This window comes from Octopus sinensis, linkage group LG9, assembly GCF_006345805.1.
Source record: "Octopus sinensis linkage group LG9, ASM634580v1, whole genome shotgun sequence".
Lineage (NCBI taxonomy): Eukaryota > Metazoa > Mollusca > Cephalopoda > Octopoda > Octopodidae > Octopus > Octopus sinensis.
The window spans coordinates 13,921,788-13,940,846 of NC_043005.1; the positions used below are offsets into that span (position 1 = coordinate 13,921,788).

General features: G+C 37.3%; 1 protein-coding gene across 1 annotated transcript in view; it reads right to left on the reverse strand.

Moving 5' to 3' along the window:
• The window catches only part of LOC115215622 (cell number regulator 7), a 31,539-nt gene that overhangs the window by 1,328 nt on the left and 11,152 nt on the right, over positions 1 to 19,059 (reverse strand). Inside the window, exon 2 of the mRNA XM_029784856.2 lies at positions 2,885 to 2,953. Coding sequence (XP_029640716.1) covers positions 2,885 to 2,953 — 69 coding nt within the window. The remainder of the gene's footprint in view (positions 1 to 2,884; positions 2,954 to 19,059) is intronic.

Sequence of the window (19,059 nt, forward strand, 5' to 3'; positions counted from 1 at the left end):
TGTGTGTATATCTATTGCATCAATAAAGAGCCTTTACGTAAATGCTAGATGTGCTAAAATTAGCACCCAATCGCGCAAATCTCATCATACTATCTTAAAATGGTAAGAACTCAACGTAATTGTGAAAACTTATGTGCAATCAGTCGACTCTGCTAGAAATGGTAGCTCATTTTTACTCAGATTTCATCTTCAAATCTCACCCTGCTTCTTATACGGGGAAGGACACCCTACGTAATGTGAACCTAAATGGAATCAGTCGACCCAGCTAGAAATAGCAGTCCGTTTCTACTCAGTCTAAGCCTACCGTCTTAAAATAGTTCTTGACGATATATGTGCAAAATAGATAAGATATGTTACGACTGAAACACCTTGTTTACATGTCTGCTGGAGAATGGTTACTCGACAACAAAAGCATGGCAACATAAAAATCTGTTTCTATTTAAAGTCAGATTATATCGTATGTTGGCCAAACGTGCCTGATCGCTATTCTGGTTTTAATTAATATAATCTTTATGCAGAAAACGCTTGAGTGGCATTTGGTTTCGAAAGCCCTTTCGTGTGTGTGCGTATGTCTAGGTTGCTATTTTTCAGCCCTAGGATTCATAAGATTGGTTTTCCGGTTTCCATGACGTATACCTGACCCAGACTACAGCAGTCCCCTAAACGAGACGCAGGTCCATTGCCGGGTTTAAGGTCAGTAATTTTTAAGGTAAGATACAAGTTAAGTACATTGACCTCAGCACTTGACTGGTACTTTGATTTATTGACTCCGAAACGATGAAAAGTAAAGTTAACCTCGGCGGGATTCGAACTTAGAACGTAAAAAGCTGAATACCGCTAAGCATTTTGACCAACGTGCTTACGACTGTGCTAGCTCGACGCCTTGAATTAATTCTTTTAAAGTTTTCCGTTGTCTGACGACACTATTTATTCACAGTTCCTCTCCGGAGCCAGACTTAGATAATTACATACACAACTCGAGGTCGCTAGAGTGCATTAATTAACTATGAATGTCGGGTAGAAGGGATACATTAAGTGTAATAGACGTAATCTTTGTAAATTATTTATTTTTCGGATGTATAGAGAACGAATTTATTGACAAGCAATATACATGCATACTCACACACACACACACACACAGACACACAGACACGCATATCTATTATAAAATTAAGGCTAAATCACTTTGATGATTTTATCAAGGGGCCAGCGTACCTACAATATATTATACATATATATATATAGATATATATATATATATATATATATATATATATATATATATATATATATATATATACATACATATATATACATACATATATATGCATACATATATATATAGAGAGAGAGAGAGAAAGAAACAGGTAAACAGAGACAGGGACAGTCGGGCAGACAGACAGACAGAGACAATCAGCGATACGTATACATATAAGTATACGTGGATTGATTGGCGACTGTTTGCTTTCACAAACAGGAAAGAAAAGTTACTGATCTGTAGTTATTCAACCAGTTTATGAGAGAGAATGTGTTTCAGAAACACATTATCGTATCTTCTCTTTACACCTACATGAGAGAAGTTATTTCGTCTAATGCTAATTCCACGAAAAGCACGGACGGCTGAATACGTAGGCGGTAATTTAATCAGTCGCATTGTCAGTGGTTTCTAGCTTGTCTTTGACACTTGAAAGGTGTCCTGCCAGATGGCTTTAGTTAACCTAATTCTAGGCGATAAACAGAAGAATGGGAAGAAGTTGTAGCACCAGTTTGTCAGCTTGCAATGTTCATCATCACAACTAATGTATAAGGAAATTGAGAAATAAACAGAGTACGGTCTTTCAATTAGAGCTACCCCTAATGGAAATCAATCGATAATGAATAACGGTTAAAGAATGTCAAAGACCTCCTCTTCTAATCTATTTATGAATTCTATAAACTACAAGTCATAACTGAAAATTAATGCAATAAAGATATGTTCATTTAGATGCACATGGTCATGGTAGGTTCACTTTGACCTAATGGTTAAGAAGTCGACATTGTAACCATGAGGCTATGGGATCAATCCCACTATGCAGTATCTTCGACAAATGTTATATTATATAATATATGTGTGCGTATGTGTGTGTGTGTGTTTTGTAATATACGGGGGTAGGCAAAAGTATGGATGCAGTTCCTTAATATGAGTGGAATGTTCTCGTGTCTCAAGCATTCACTTAAAGTCCCCAGAAATCAAAACAGAGTTTTCAATGAACGAGAGATCACCCGCAGATCCCTTAATCGATTTATGAATCTCTCGGGTTTTAAAATATGAAATAGAGAAATGAAGAGAACATTCCGCTCATATTAAGCAGCTGTGCACCTGACGATAGTGAATAAGGTAGACATGATCAGACTAAAATGAGGCAGACTGCAACCATCGGGTAGAATGTACTGAAATTCACTGATTCTGTATACGATTACATTAATGGAGTGTTTGCAGAATACTCGGCCACATACGCATTAATTCAGGAGCGGATAATTCAGTTAATTAAACAACTGAATCTTCGAATAATGGCGATCCAGCATTTTGTTATAATAGTGTGAAATATTTTCGAACAATAACATAAACATATAGATGGAAATGTTTCCTTTGGTGCTAATTCTGTTAGTTTTAGTTAATAATTGATCAGCTATTTCTTTCGATTAATGTACAAAGTGGAACGTGTCGGATGCACTTAAGAAGTAACTGTAATGGTAATCTATTAAGAAGTTAGTAATATACACTTGATCCGTTTTATTTTTAATTTCCTTTGGTCATTTGGTAGATCTTCGATTTAAATGCACCATGAATAAATATATACTTTTATAATTTGTAAAGCAATGTCTAAAAGAAAAGAATACTCACCATAGCTTCCTGAGAAAGAGCACACAGGGAACAGCAAAGATGTAGAAATATATCACCGATCAATGAACCCTGAAATGGTTAAAAAGAAAACAAATCAGTTGCCGTTTAGTTGTTTTGAAACAAATATATAAACTAGCATACATGGATGAAATACATACAATTAAAAGCTTACAGCTATGTGATATATACGTGAGCTTGTGACAATAGAAATAGTATAGATTAAACCACAAGAGAATAATCTTTACTTGTGTAATCACTTCGTATTCTCTGCGATACAACTCAGTCTTTGTTTCGTGTTTGCTTTTGGTTTCGTTTCGTTATTGCCGTCGTTTTTGTTTTTAATATAACCTATTCAAAATAACTAAGCAAATAGCAGTAGTTACAAAATCTTGCAGTAAACAATGATGCTTCGAAATCACAGGCTAAGCTGTATGGTTTGAGAGGTTCACTCGCTTCCGGGCGCCATCCCTACGCGTAGCTTTGGGCAAGTTTCTTCTATCACAGCATAGAGTAGACCAATTCCTTCTTGAGAAAATTCGGTATAAAGAAATTGTATCGTGTTTACACACGCACACACACACATACACACGCACACACACACACACACACACACACACACACACACACACACACACACACACACACACACACATACATGCCTATATTATATTATATTGTATTATATTATATTATATTATATACATATATATGTAGGGATGAGAGTATGTGTGTTGGTGTTTATAATAGTGTAATGCGAGAAACTGGTGCCTTTGAACAGAAACACCTTTCCATATTAATGTCCTACTGAGTTATCTTCCCTTACAACATTGTCAACTTTGTATTGCATATGTTACAAAGTATTGGGATCAATGTAAAACAACTTGAAGGCGTACTCCAGTAAGGCCACAGTCAAATGAAAACCAGTTATAGAAACATATAAAATATGGCTATTTCAAAACAGAAAGAGAGAGCGAGAGAGAGCAGGAGGTAGATAGATAGATAGATAGATAGATAGATAGATAGATAGATAGATAGATAGATAGATAGATAGATAGATAGATAGATAGATAACAATGTTACACATTTAACTATACTACACACTCGCTTTTACCGACAATTGTATACTTTCACACTCATCTTCTCACCCATTCTTTCATTCACCTTCTCTCTCTCTCCCTCTTTCGCCTTCTATCTTCCTCTCTGTCTCATTCTCTCTCTCTCTCAATTTCTTTTCTGTTTCACTGTCTATCATTTTCTCACGTGCGCTCTCACTTCTCCTCTTCTCCATTCTTTTTAGTCTTTTTTCATCTCCCTCTTCTCTTTACTTTCGTAATTTTAGTTCTTTCTTTCCTAGTATCAAACGAACTTTTTCCATCATGCCTGCAATGTAAGCAGACGTCTTTAATTTGATATCGTCCAAATTTCTATCCTCCTTCAGTTAATTTTTTATTCCTCTTTGATAAAACGCATAACCCGAAACGATAGACTTGTCAATTGTTGTTTTCTTACATTTTCTACGCTTTCACGAGCATGTTTTTTTTTATTTATCTAAGCTTGAGCATTCAGTCATGCAACCAATTGGCTTTCTACTTATGAAATTAACTAACAAACGTTATCCTTAGAATATATACTTTTATCTACGATCCTAAATTATAGATATCTGTATAGACAAACAATTATTATACCATACTGTTATAATGGTAGTACACCATAAATGGTTAAATTTTATATATATTTCCTTATATACTCTGTACTCTAGTTAACATTAAGCACTTTAACTTTTGTTCAAATCATCATCAATACCATATCCACAACTCCTTGGAATATATGTACACTATATTCGCAAAGTTGTTAACCAACGGGCAGTATATAGAAAAATACTTATATTACCACTCTCTCCACGGCCAAAATTAAAATGAGTACAATCTACAATTGTAAAGTGTGTGTTATTTAACCTAAAATATAATAGCACCCAACAAAATATACTTACGAAACCTTCTAAATTAGAAATAGATCGGATGTTTTCTTTCCCCATGCCCTAGAAATCATATTATAATGACTAGCTCGCAATAAAACCCCAAATACCTATTCTATTTCTTTACTACCCACAAGGGGCTAAACACAGAGGGGACAAACACGGACAGACAGACGGATTAAGTCGATTATATCGACCCCAGTGCGTAACTGGTACTTATTTAATCGACCCCGAAAGGATGAAAGGCAAAGTCGACCTCGACGGAATTTGAACTTAGAATATAGCAACAGACGAAATACCGCTAAGCATTTCGCCCGGCGCGCTAACGCTTCAGCCAGTTCATCATAAAAACTGTTCATTTGGGATTAATGTCTTAGACCTTTTTGAATCAGACGTATTTGAAAAGATAGCCAACGCTTAATTTTGTAATAAAACTAACACTTTTCAAAACTAATTTAAATCTCTGAAAACACATTCATACTTCAGAAATGACTAAAACCTCTTAGAATTAGATATTGACTTTCACAAATCTCTGTTAATAAATAATATTACCCAAAATTACAAAAAGACCCATTCGCATTTACAGTATCATAAACATGAAGATAAAATAGAAACAAAACTGGAAGCAGACGATAAAATTGTAACACTAACCTGAAGAAAAGTGCTTATCATATTAAGAGATCATTATGAAAATTTTGCCTCTAGCTCCATAAATCCTGATAAATCAAACGTAGCAAAATCAAAGACAAACCTCCAGCAACGGAAACGTATTCACGCAGTATTTAACTAGTGTAATATTATCAGAGACAAGAATAGATACAGATTCATCTCCAATACACCCCAAAATTCTCTAGGAACTTCACATAATTGAAAAAGTAGAAACAGATATCATACTACACAGAAGGTCCTAAATTTTGATAATAAATATATTTAGATTTTTAACCATCAAACCCGAAGATCGTAGTTCACGTTAGCGAGGCGAGGGTGCACACACAGCGCAGAAGCATGCTACCTTATCGACTTTAGAGGAGCTCACAAAAAATTGCAAAAACTTTAACTTATGCAGAGACGGTCGTCTAGCAATTTCTAAAGACGTGAACAAATGTACACCAGAGAGATTCAGGAAAGACGTTTAATAACTCTAGACTAAAAGTAACTATCACGGCCAAATCTGTATTATTCTTAGACGCCCACCTAAACTTAAAAACTAATCTTTATAAACCTTATAGGGAGTCAAATGAAACGCTAACCATCATGCACAAAGTCTGATGCTACTATCCAGTGATAAATAATACAAGCAGAAGACTGTCCGGGTAAAAAATTTAAAAATAGATCATACAACTCCAAAAGCTAACGATTTCAAAGACAAAATCAAATACATAAAAATTATCTTTTTGCAACAAAACAAGAACAGAAGCTGGGGGTGCAAAATTGTATGGTTTATGTTCCGTTAAATAGATTTGGGTCGTAAATAAAAAGTCGCGGTGCTGACAAGCAGCAATTATACAACTCCATAAGAACTATCAGTATACCATGAATAGTTTAATTGTATCATAAATATATACATTATATACACTGATACCGAATGTTTTAATTTTTCTTCATATCTTTGAAACAATATACACGTTTGTGTTATGTATACATAGGCCTATTTATAAATATATATATATATATACTAGCAGTATCGCCCGGCGTTGCTCGGGTTTGTAAGGGAAATAACTATATAAGCATTTTTAGAGATGTAAAGTATAATAGCCATCTCAATATGGCTAACCATTGTTACTGTAGCTTTTTACGTTCTGAGATTTAATAATACATTTTTAGAGAGTTACTTCCCTTACATAATAAAAAAAAAATGGAAAAAATTTATGGTAAATTTTTTTTTAAATCGTAGACTCATCGTAGACGCGCGCTAATACCCAGAAGGGCTCGATATGAATCACGACTGTAAGATACCCGCTTTTGGTTACACTGCACCGCAAAATGTGGGAGTTGTTAGGAATCTAAATCGTAGGAGACAGACACCACACAACCTCACTTATATATATATATATATATATATATATATATATATATATTCACATATATAGTGAGAGAGATGGGTGAGATAGTGGTGCCGATAAATACAATTAGGTTTCGCATATATATCTATATAGAGAGAGATGCACATAGACGTATATATGCATATATTCATGGAAATGTATTTACATAGACCATAAAATATACAGAATACGAAGAAGAGAATACATAATTCTTAATGTGTGAGTGTGTGTGTGTGGGTGGGTGTTTTCTTTTATTCTTTTACTTGTTTCAGTCATTTGACTGCGGCCATGCTGAAGCATTGCCTTTAGTCGAACTAATCGACCCCAGGACTTATCCTTTGTAAGCCTAGTACTTATACTATCGGTGACTTTTGTCGAACCGCTAAGTTACGGGGACGTAAACGCACCAGCATCGTTTGTCAAGCTATGGTGGAGGTACAAACACAGACACACAAATGCATACGTAAGTAGATACATATATATACGACGAGCTTCTTTCAGTTTCCGTCTATCAAATCCACTCACAGGCTTTGGTCGACCCGAGGTTATAGAAGACATATATATATGTGTGTGTGTGTGTGTGTGTGTGTGTGTGTGTGTGTGTGTCTGTCTGTCTGTGTGTGTGTCTGTGTCTGTGTGTACGTGTGTGTAAATTTTTTCAATAAATTCGCCATTAGCTTCAACCATCGAAATCGCCTGCAACTCTTCTAGACGGTTTCCTTATTTAAGTTGGTGAATGCTGCCATAATTCAAGGGAAGTCCAAAACACAGATACATATACACATGCACACTAAAAACACATGTAAGCACATGGGGATACATATACTATGCACCGTTCCATATGCACACACGTTCAGTATGCATACACACACAGATACACATGGTTTCACACATATATACATATATATATGCACACAAATACGTAGATAGATAGATAGATAGATAGATAGATAGATAGATAGATAGATAGATAGATAGATAGATAGATAGATAGACAGACAGACAGACAGACAGACAGACAGACAGACGGACAGACTGACGGATTGATGGACGGACGGACGGACGGACGGACGGACGGACGGACGGATGGATGGATGGATGGATGGATGGATGGATGGATGGATGGATGGATGGATGGGTGGATGGATGGATGCATGCATGCATGCATGCATGACACAAACTCAGCTCCATAGCTGGAATTTCTTTCTAGCTCTGTTTTTATAATCTTGCAAAACTTTCCTCGCTAATCTCCTGAAAATATCCTATTGAAACTATTTAAACAGAAAGGCTACTAAAATCTTTAATGGAGCTGTAATAACAGTAATACATAAAAGCAAAGTAGGACGCAGATGGACTCTTAGAGATCTATGTCACATGGCATTTTTCAAACATTTTGGAAAGAATCATAAGCAGAAAACTAAGCTCTTTAGGCCAACTGAAACATTTTAACATCTAAGAAGCTTCGAACCGGATGAAGCAGCCTTGTACGACTTGTACAAGATAAAAATTGTTTCACAAGTCCGACCAGAGAGTTTGTTTGCAATCTGAAAAAGTTCACCATAACAAGATCTCTAATTACAATGGTCAACAGCCAATTTTCATCAGGGGTATTATATGGTGTTTTTATGCAGTTCTGTCCGCAGATTTAAAAAATGTAATTGGTTTCCTTCTATCAGGCACAGTTTTTCTGGTGAGATAAGAGAGCTTATATAACTCCCAACAGCAATATCGCAGCACGTCAACGTCTTATACAGGTAAATTCTGACTTCTGTTTTATTACTATTTGTATTCATTTTGTAATTTTATGTTTTCATAATCTTTTCTTTTCATAAATTTTACTTTCTGTTTAAGGCGCCAAGTCGTCATCATCATCAAATTCTACTCAGGATGTCTAGGCATTGCAAGAACAGTCCTGATATATTTTGTCATGTCTGTGGTTCATTTACCACCAAAGCTCAGCAACGTGCCATCACAAATGAAATCAAGAAGATCTGCCAGTTATACTTTGGTTGCTCTCTCGGGGATCAAGATAAGAGTTGGGCCCCGCACATCATCTGCTCAGCTTGTTCAAATGGACTAAGGGATTGGCTAAATAAGAGGAAGAGAGCAATGCTGTTTGCAATACCTATGATATGGAGAGAGCCAAAGGATCATTTCATGGACTGTTATTTCTGCAACGTTAATGTACGTGGGTTTACTGTAAAGACCAAGCATAAGATTGTGTATCCCAACTTGGAATCAGCAAGAATACTAGTACCACACAACGATGATGATCTTCCTCTTCCAATACCACCAGAAAATGGCCTTCAGATATCTGACGAAGATGTATTTCCTGAACAAGATACTAATGCTATGGAAAACACCGAAGTGGATGCAGATTTCACGATTGAAAATGAAGACGTACCACAGAAATTTTCTCAAGGAGAGTTAAATGATTTAGTTAGAGACTTGTCATTGTCGAAGGATAAAGCTAAACTATTAGCATCTCGACTTCAAGAAAAGTGTATACTTAAGAAAGATGTTTCTATAACACATTTCAGGAAGAGAAATAGGGATCTGACTTCTTGCTTCTCTGTTGATGGACCACTTTGTTTCAGTAATAACACTGATGAGTTATTTCACTGTTTGTTCCAAGAGCATGTTCCAGCCGAATGGCGCTTATTCATTGATTCATCTAAGAGAAGCCTCAAGGCAGTACTACTACACAACGGCAATAAGAAACCATCCATTCCCATAGGACATTCAGTGCACATGAAGGAGTGTTATGAAAACATGCAATGCCATAAAGTGTACAAACTACAGCTGGAAAATATGTGGAGAATTGAAGGTGATTGGAATTTTGAGGGGAATACAATCTGGGTTCACAAAATATTGTTGCTTTTTATGCCTAACAAGCACTATATGCAATGAGAGTGGCCTTTGCGAAAATCATATGAGCCGAGAGTTTCTAGCGTCTGTCTGGAAGTCAAAGTCCCAGAGGATTTTCGCCTTCCACTTTTCGCCCATTACCTTTTCCGGTCTATGTTGGTACCAAGCACCCTATTATTATTATCATTATTATTATATTATTATTATTATTATTATTATTATTATTATTACTATACATTCACTTGCACAGCAAAGTACTCTCTTCACCAGCTGTCAACAGGAGATCGCAACGATTTCTGCACAATACAAAGCAGAAGAAAAATATTCTATGATGAGACTTGTAACAAAGACTGAACAACCAGGAAATATCCCACCCCGCTCTGAAATAAAATATTGTCCTCTGAGCTTTCCGTATACAATATACCAGTGACTCTCATTAATTTGCTATAACACGATTCATGCGAAATTTGTTTGCCTGAACGCCAGGAACACTGAAAAAGATTACCTATTAGATGTGGTGTCTTTCAGGAATGAGTAACATAAAGATGGATATGCACTGAAGGATCTTGATCAAAAATGCTCTACTGAGAATATATATTTGGTCAGGGAACAATAGAAGTAAATTGATCCTCCGTCGTTTTCTACGATGGTCGTCCAGTTGTTCAGTCAATGAAAACTACTTCTTCAGAGTTAGTATTAGCGATTCACTATTTTATAAACAGTTATAAACTTGATGTGATCATTGGACAGACTCAGCGTGACAGTGACAAAGCTGTTCCGTTGAGTCGGTCCACCCAATGAGCTATCGACAATTTCTGCTACTCTGAACCTCCTTTAGAGGGTACTAGCTTGAAGTATTGTGCAACCTCATAGTTACGAACTGCACGTCATCATTGTGTTCATGTGGAATAATTTCAGTATGCATGTATTGTATTACTCATAGCTATAAAATATACATAACATTTATCGCTAGACTTCTTTTTTCCTAATACTTCTATTATATTCCTTTAATCAACCTCAAATGACTTAAATATTACCCACCCCGTCTGTCTGCTGAGTGATTCATAAATGTCATCCAGTTTTAGATCACTGTTTTCTTTATGGCAACAAATATTTGCAATGACGTTGCAAAACTGCACTTTGCCATGGCAACAAGGACGACTAATTTATGCGGCGATCCCGCCAGCTCGCTGCCTTACGTTAACCATGTCATATTAACATGTCATATGTTGCACAAGTGAATTCGAACACCAAGTTTTCGGTAACGTAATAACCAGTTAATTTCTCATCGAAAGACCCGTGATCATTAACGAAATGCATGCTTAAAAATCATCAGAAATATGGACAGCGATATTGATAAGAGACATTTCAGAGATAAATCGATAGGAACAAAAAAAAAAACAACTTTCGGCTAATGATACAACTCTTCGCAAATATCAACAGTCAGCTCAGTTAATCGCTATTGTTCTAATGGCAGTGACCTTCAAAGAACTAAAATGACTATAATTTAGTTGCCTTCGTTTACCTAAAGAGATCTCTAGAGATAACTAAGTATGATTAGATGACATATTGAGAATATCATTCCAAGTAAAACTATTGGGTTGGTGCATAATTATTGCGGCCTTTTTTCAACAAATTTTTGTTCAACAAAAACAATAATAATATTTAACAAAAATATATTTAAATGATGGTCTGGCCGTCTGCCAAGCAAATGGGAAGCAGTAATTGAAGTAAATAGTGAATACGCCCCGGAATAATCATTTAAAGATGTTTTTGTTACATGTTGTTAGTGTTTTTGTTGAAAAAAATTTGTCGAAAAAAGCCGCAATCATTATGCACCAACCCAGTATTAAAGAAATGGTAAATTTAAATTGAACATTCTTTGGTAATGACGCTTTACGAGTTTCTTCTCCACCGAAGTCGACTTTGCCTTTCATCCTTTCGGGGTCGATGTCAATCTAATCGACTGCCCCACCCCTCCCCCCAAAAATTTCGGGCCTTGTGCCTAGAGAAGAAAAGAATCTATATTTCTGCAGTAGCCACAAGGCCTGAAATTTTGTAGAAGTTGGCTACTCGATTACATCGACCCCGATGTATGACTGGTACTTATTGAATTTCTTAATTTAACCAATTCCTTTTCGTTCAATAAAATTATTAGATTGTGATTTTCAAAATCAAAGTTTCGGTGGGTAACAGCCATTCCTCATCTGATATTACCACTTAATATGAAGCTCTTTGACGAGGTATGAAAAGAACCAAGTTAATGTTTATTGACACAAAGGCGGTGAGCCGGCTGAATCGTTAGCACGCCGGGCAAAATGTTCAGCGGGAATTTCATTCGTCTTTACGTTCTGAGTTCAAATTCCGCCGACGTCGACTTTGCCTTTCATCCTTTGGGGGTCGATTAAATAAGTACCAGTTAAACACTGGGGTTGATGTAATCAACCTACCCGCTCCCCCGATATTGCTGGCCTTGTGCCAGCATTTAAAACCAATATTTCTAGACATAAGTATGGCTGTGTAATTAAGAAGCTCGCTTTACAATCACGTGGTTTCAGATCTAGCTTTATTGCATGGTACCTTGAGCAAGGTGTTCTGCTAATGTCTTGGGTGGAGTATGCTGGAAGTACTATCGCTATAAAAGAGGGTTTTTCTCTTTTGATGTACATTGAGAGTGAGCACCATATTTGCGTCTAAACCTGCCTAGACGTACTTAGAAAAGCTATTTGTTCCAGATATCATTGTACAAACTTCAAACCATGGTTGTGTGTGTGTGTGTGTGTGTGTGTGTGTGTGTGTTGAACGATTATATATATGTTGAGCCGTTGCTTCCTACACATTTTCTCTCTCCGTTTTTTTTTTTTCGGTCTCTCTCCATTTTTTCCCCTCTCAATCCTTTCTATCGAAGACTTTGCCATTCTTCCCGAGCGTTAAACTAATACACCTGCTTGTTGTTGCCTCACCTGTCTTCATCTTTTGCTTTCTGCAAATTTGAGATATATATATATATAATAAAATATAAATTAGCGATAAAACCACTATTATGCAACTCAAACAGCGATAGACACAAATATATATATATATATATATATATATATATATATATTATATATATATATATATATATGGAAAGAAGTGTATTCCCACGCAGGAAGTATATTTCCAGGAAGCGCATATGTGTGTGTGTATATAGATAGCTAAATAGATAAGCAGACAGACAGGCAGACAGACAGGCAGGCAGACAGACAGGCAGACAGACAGGCAGGCAGACAGGCAAGCAGATAGACAGGCAGGTAGACAGGCAGACAGACAGACAGACATACAGACATACAGATAGACAGATAGATAGATAGATAGATAGATAGATAGATAGATAGATAGATAGATAGATAGATAGATAGATAGATAGATAGATAGACACACACACACGTACGTGTGTATGTATGTATGTATGTATGTATGTATGCATGTATGTTTGTATGCATGCATGTATGAATTTTTGTTTGTGTTTGTCCCTGCACCATCTCTTGACAACCAGATCTGGTTTGTTTACGTCTCTTTAAGTTAACGGTTCGCGAAAAGAAACCGACCGAACAAGTAACAGACTAAAAAACCTAAGTATTGGGTTCGATATGTTTGACTAAAACGCTTCAAGGCGGTCTCCTCTGCATGACCGCAGTCTAACAACCGAAACTGCAGAAAGATTAAAAGATACTAATGGCATCGCTTTCCCAAATGCATTCGTGGAGTAATGAGAATACATAACCCATCATACCACTAATGGAAAGGATTTGTTAATTAAAAGTAGTTTGGGTGTGTGGTTCTGTGGTAAGAAGTTTACTTCCCGACCACAGGGTTCCGGGTTCATTCCCCTTGCCTGACATCTTAAGCAAGTGTCTTCTTCTATAGTCTCGAACCGACCAAAGTCTTATGAGTGGATTTAGTAGACGGAAACTAAAAAATGCATGTTATATATATAGTGTGTGTGTGTGTGTGTATGTGTGCCTGTGTGTGTGTTTGTGTTTGTGCCTCTGTGTGTCTGTGTCTGTGTTTTTCCTCTTCAGTCACTGCATGACAAACGATATTGGTGTGTTTGACAATTGACAACTTGCAAGTCACTTGACCCCTTGAAAAGCGTTGGAATGTTGCAGTCATGCAGCATATTTAGGGTGAGAAATCCTGGCGGAGCCCATCCCTCTCCTGACTAAATTCCTTTCTACAGCTGAGCGGACTGGAGCAATGAAATGTTTTGCTGAGGAATACAACGGATCGCCCGGTCGAAACCACAATCTTAAAGTCGTGAATCCAACACCTTAACCACTAAACGTCGCGCCTCCACTAGAGGTATTCATTTCTACAACTGGGGCAACATGAAGTGAAGTATTTCGCTCAAGAACACTATGCATCGCCCTGACAGGGATCGAAACCACCACGCGTCTTCGTGTGTTAGCGTCCCCGTAACTTAGCGGTTCGGCAAAAGAGACCGATAAAAATAAGTAACAGACTTTAAGACAAATAAGTACAGGAGTCGATTCGTTCGACTGAAATTCTTCAAGGCAGTGCCCCAACATGGCCGCAGTCTAATGACTGAAGCAAGTAAAAGAAAGCGTACAAGAAAACAGCACAGCCCTAATCGAAACCAATTCTCGAAGTCAACGCAAGCTTTGTCCCTTCTGTCTTCTGTTCATGAGTTGTTTCTTGGCAATGTCAAGCATTCTTGCGAGAATCATCCTGCGATTAAGAGTAAACTATCACCTGACCGCAACATGGCACATATGTAAATATACCTATGTGTATATATACATATATATCAGTTGAATAAAGTTAAAACATGGTCTGGTTTTCACGTTCTTTCTTATGGCTATTTTAACATTAGAAAAATATTTTGTAATATTCATGAAGTTCAGTTAGCACTTTCATACGTTCGTAGTAATCATCAAATTTCAAAATGTATTTAACTGACATTTGAGTTCTTGACAACTGTAGTACCTCTTGGAACTCTCCAACAAGCTACATTTTTGAAATACGGTTTTATTAAAATGTTCAAACCTCTTCTGAACGGAAATAACGATAATATAACAACCAGTTAATGATGTGGATTTTATAATATCTTTAACATATGAATATAAACAAATTACAAACCATGACGTTTTAGCTGCATGTGGAATTGGTCAAAACCGTATTCCAAACATTCAGCTTGTTGGAGCGTTCTAAGAGGTACTGGGAAGCACTCCGTCGGTTACGACGACGAGGGTTCCGGTTGATCCGAATCAACGGAACAGCCTGCTCGTGAAATTAACGTGTAAGTGGCTGAGCGCTCCACAGACACGTGTTACCCTTAACGTAGATCTCGGGGATATTCAGCGTGACACAGAGAGTGACAAGGTCGGCCCTTTGAAATACAAGGTACAGCAGAAACAGGAAGTAAGAGTGAGAGAAAGTTATGGTGAAAGAGTACAGCAGGGATCACCACCATCCCCTGCTGGAGCCTCGTGGAGCTTTAGGTGTTTTCGCTCAATAAACACTCACAACGCCCGGTCTGGGAATCGAAACCGCGATCCTATGACCGCGAGTCCGCTGCCCTAACCACTGGGCCATTGCGCCTCCACTCTAAGAGGTACTACAGATGTTAAGAACTCAGCTATCAGTTAAAAACATTTTGAAATCTGATGATTACTGTGAATGTATGAAAGCGCTAATTAAACTTTATGATCATTACAAAATATTTTTTTGGTGTTAAAATACCATAATAAAAAACGTGAAAACCAAACCATATTTTAACTTTATTCAAGTAGTATATTATTCTATACACATTCACACAAATTCAGAACAAATACTCACACATACACAGACATATATATATATATATATACATCCGTAAATATACGTGTATATATCTACATATACGTACATATGCACAAATAAGCATATACACACACACGTACGCACGTACACACACACACACACACACACACACAAAATATTGAATATAATGCTGTTATTGAGCCCCACCTTAGCTCTGAACAGGCTAACCTATATATCCTAACCTGACAAGCGTTTTTGTCTTTTTTATTCCGATGATGCCTGTCCAGACATACAGTATGGTACCTGTCTTTTATTTGTAAGAAAATCAATTCTATTTAATAGACGTATTTTTCTGTTCTAGTTCCCAAGCATTTTACGCATAAATGGGTACATGGCCCAAACAGAATTTAACATGACAGAAATTAATGTTATGGAGACTTATTGGTAAAATCGATAAAGTCAGCGATTAAATACTTTGCAGTATTTAGTGTTACGATCTTTTAAATTCTGAGTTCAAAAACCATTGAGGTTGAATTTGTCTACCAGGGTAAGAAAAAAAAAGTAACAGTCAAGTACTGAATCGGTTGTAAACATACGCACACGCATCGCCGCATGTTCATCATTCTTTCCTACTGTAGGCACAAGATCCGAAATGTTTTTGGAGGGAGAGGGCCAGTCGATTAGATCGGCTCCAGTACACAACTGGTAGTTAATTTTTAAAGTCACATTATATGTAAAATGATATCGCTTTACTAATCCCATCAGTTGTTCTGCCCATTTCTATGTTTGGCCCCCGGTGGGCAATAAAGAAATTGGTATTTCGTCTGCTGTTACGTTCTGAGTTCAAATTCCGCCGAGGTCGACTTAGCCTTTCTTCCTTTCGGGGTCGATAAATTAAGTACCAGTTACGCACTGGGGTCGATGTAATCGACTTAATCCGTTTGTCTGTCCTTGTTTGTCCCCTCTATGTTTAGCCCCTTGTGGGCAATAAAGAAATTTTAAAAAGCGTTAGCATGCCGGGTGAAATGCTTAGCGGTATTTCGTCTGTCTTTACGTTCTGAGTTCAAATTCCGCCGAGGTCGACTTTGCCTTTTATCCTTTCGGGGTCGATTAAATAAGTACCAGTTACGCACTGGGGTCGATATAATCGTCTTAATCCGTTTATCTGTCTTTGTTTGTCCCCTCTGTGTGTAGCCCCTTGTGGGCAGTAAAGAAATAAGAAACTGTTTGGGAGTCTGGGGCATGGATTCTTCGTGTAATTCAAAACTTCGACGGACGATGTGTTGCAATGACTTTCTCTGGTGTTTATGTTAAGCGTAAACATGCCAGTAGCATGTTTGCCTGAACTGGGTGTACGGGATAGTGTTCCTACGATACTGTCGTAGGTGTAATCTGGACTGTTGTAAATGAGTGTTTGCTTTTTAAGTCATTAGGGATCTAATAATAATGACTTACTGCAACAATAAACTGTACGACGAGCAAAAGAGGGAACCAGCTCATGGTCAATCAGTCAACTGGAAATTGCAAGCAAATTTACCTCAAGTGCACTATCCTACCACCATAGAAATTGGCACAATGGGTTTGTAGTCCTGGTTAAACTACAAACACGACCTTCGGGGCTTATATACTGCAATCAGAAACCTGTTCAACCACTGTTGACAAAAGGCTAAATAACATGTTATATCTAGGTTTCTTTATTATGTCTTTCTTTCTTACCATAGTTCTACAAATTAGCAACACACTTGCCTTCTTCAAAACAACTACCGTGGGAACGTTTTAGTACCAGGGGCGAATTGCAGGTACATAAGAAACTGAAGAGTACATCTATACTGACGAAAATAACTAATTTTAGAAAAGCATAGATTTATAACATATTAAACTAGCAGCCAGCCTAGATATGCTGTGCCTAAATAAAAGATGACATGGCCACAACCGGGACACCTTTGATAATAGGGCTGTCTACTCTACAATTGACCTGATCTTTATTAATAACGACCACCACGGCAACACCTCTCTGCAAACTTCTACATTATCAAACCTAGCGATATCTATGCTACGTCTATCCCTATTTCCTGTAGATATCTGCAACGCCTAAATCGTGGCTTTAAGCGTAAAATATTTAATCCTGTTGTTGATTATGACACTGTATGTATAAGCATCCCAGTCTGTGTGTGAACGCACTAATGCGAATAATGAGTGAGTGAGTGAGTGAGTGGGTGAGTGAGTGAGTGAATGAGTGAGTGAGAGAATAAATGAGTGAGTGAGTGAGTGAGTGAATGAGTGAGTGAGAGAATAAATGAGTGAGAGAATGAGTGAGTGAGTGAGTGAGTGAATGAGTGAGTGAGAGAATGAGTGAGTGAAAGAGCGAGTGAGTGAATGAATGTGTGAGTGGGTGAGTGAATGAGTGAGTAAATGAGTGAGTGAGCGAGCAAGTGAGTGAGTGAGTAAATGAGTGAGTGAGAGAATGAGTGAGTGAGTGAGTGAGTGAGTGAGTGAGTGAGTGAGCGAGCAAGTGAGTGAGTGAGTGAGTGAATGAGTGTGTGAGAGAATGAGTGAGTGAACGAGCGAGCAAGTGAGTGAGTGAGTGAGTGAGTGAATGAATGTGTGAATGGGTAGTGAGTGAGTGGGTGAGTGAGTGAGTGAGTGAGTGAATGATTGAGTGAGTGAGTGAGTGAATGATTGAGTGAGTGAGTGAGTGAATGATTGAGTGAGTGAGTGAGTGAGTGAGTGAGTGAATAAGTGAGTGAGTGAGTGAGTGAGTGAGTGAGTGAGTGAGTGAGTGAGTGAGTGAGTGAGTGAGTGAATGATTGAGTGAGTGAGTGAGTGAGTGAGTGAATGAGTGAATGAGTGAGTGGGTGACTGAATGAGTGAGCGAGCAAGTGAGTGAGTGAGTTAGTAATTATTGTATATTCTAAGTGTATTTTGATGGGAAAGTAGTATTATCATTAGATAGAGATTGAGCAGATTATGTACGCCATAATAGGAAAAGAAACTGTGGTATATTCTATAGACTTGATGGAAAAGTGGAACTCAAAGATTTATGGAATGTGCGAATAAACGAATGTGTCTATTTGGATATAATTCCATCCACCATCTTTATACAACTATAAACAGCACACAGGTCTTCAGCGATACCGTACAACATTACATTATATTGATACAAAGCCACATTATAAGATAAGATTAATTATACAAGAGGCACGTTAGCAAAAAAGTAGAAGAGGTCTATATAATAGGGCAACAACTGTGCGCATGCCCCTACAGAATTGCTTTAAACTTTTTATCCTACCCAAATAAAATTTATTTTACCGTTTTAACCATTTTCATTATTTTTTATGGCATAGATCACGTTAGTTTCCACCAACTAAACAGTATCCCTATGGAAAAGTTGTTTCCTCGTTTTAATTAGCAGGCTTCGGGTCAAGTGTGCTCCAGTTGTAACTACGGTGTTTTTAATTTTCTTCGACAACTACCTTATCGATAAT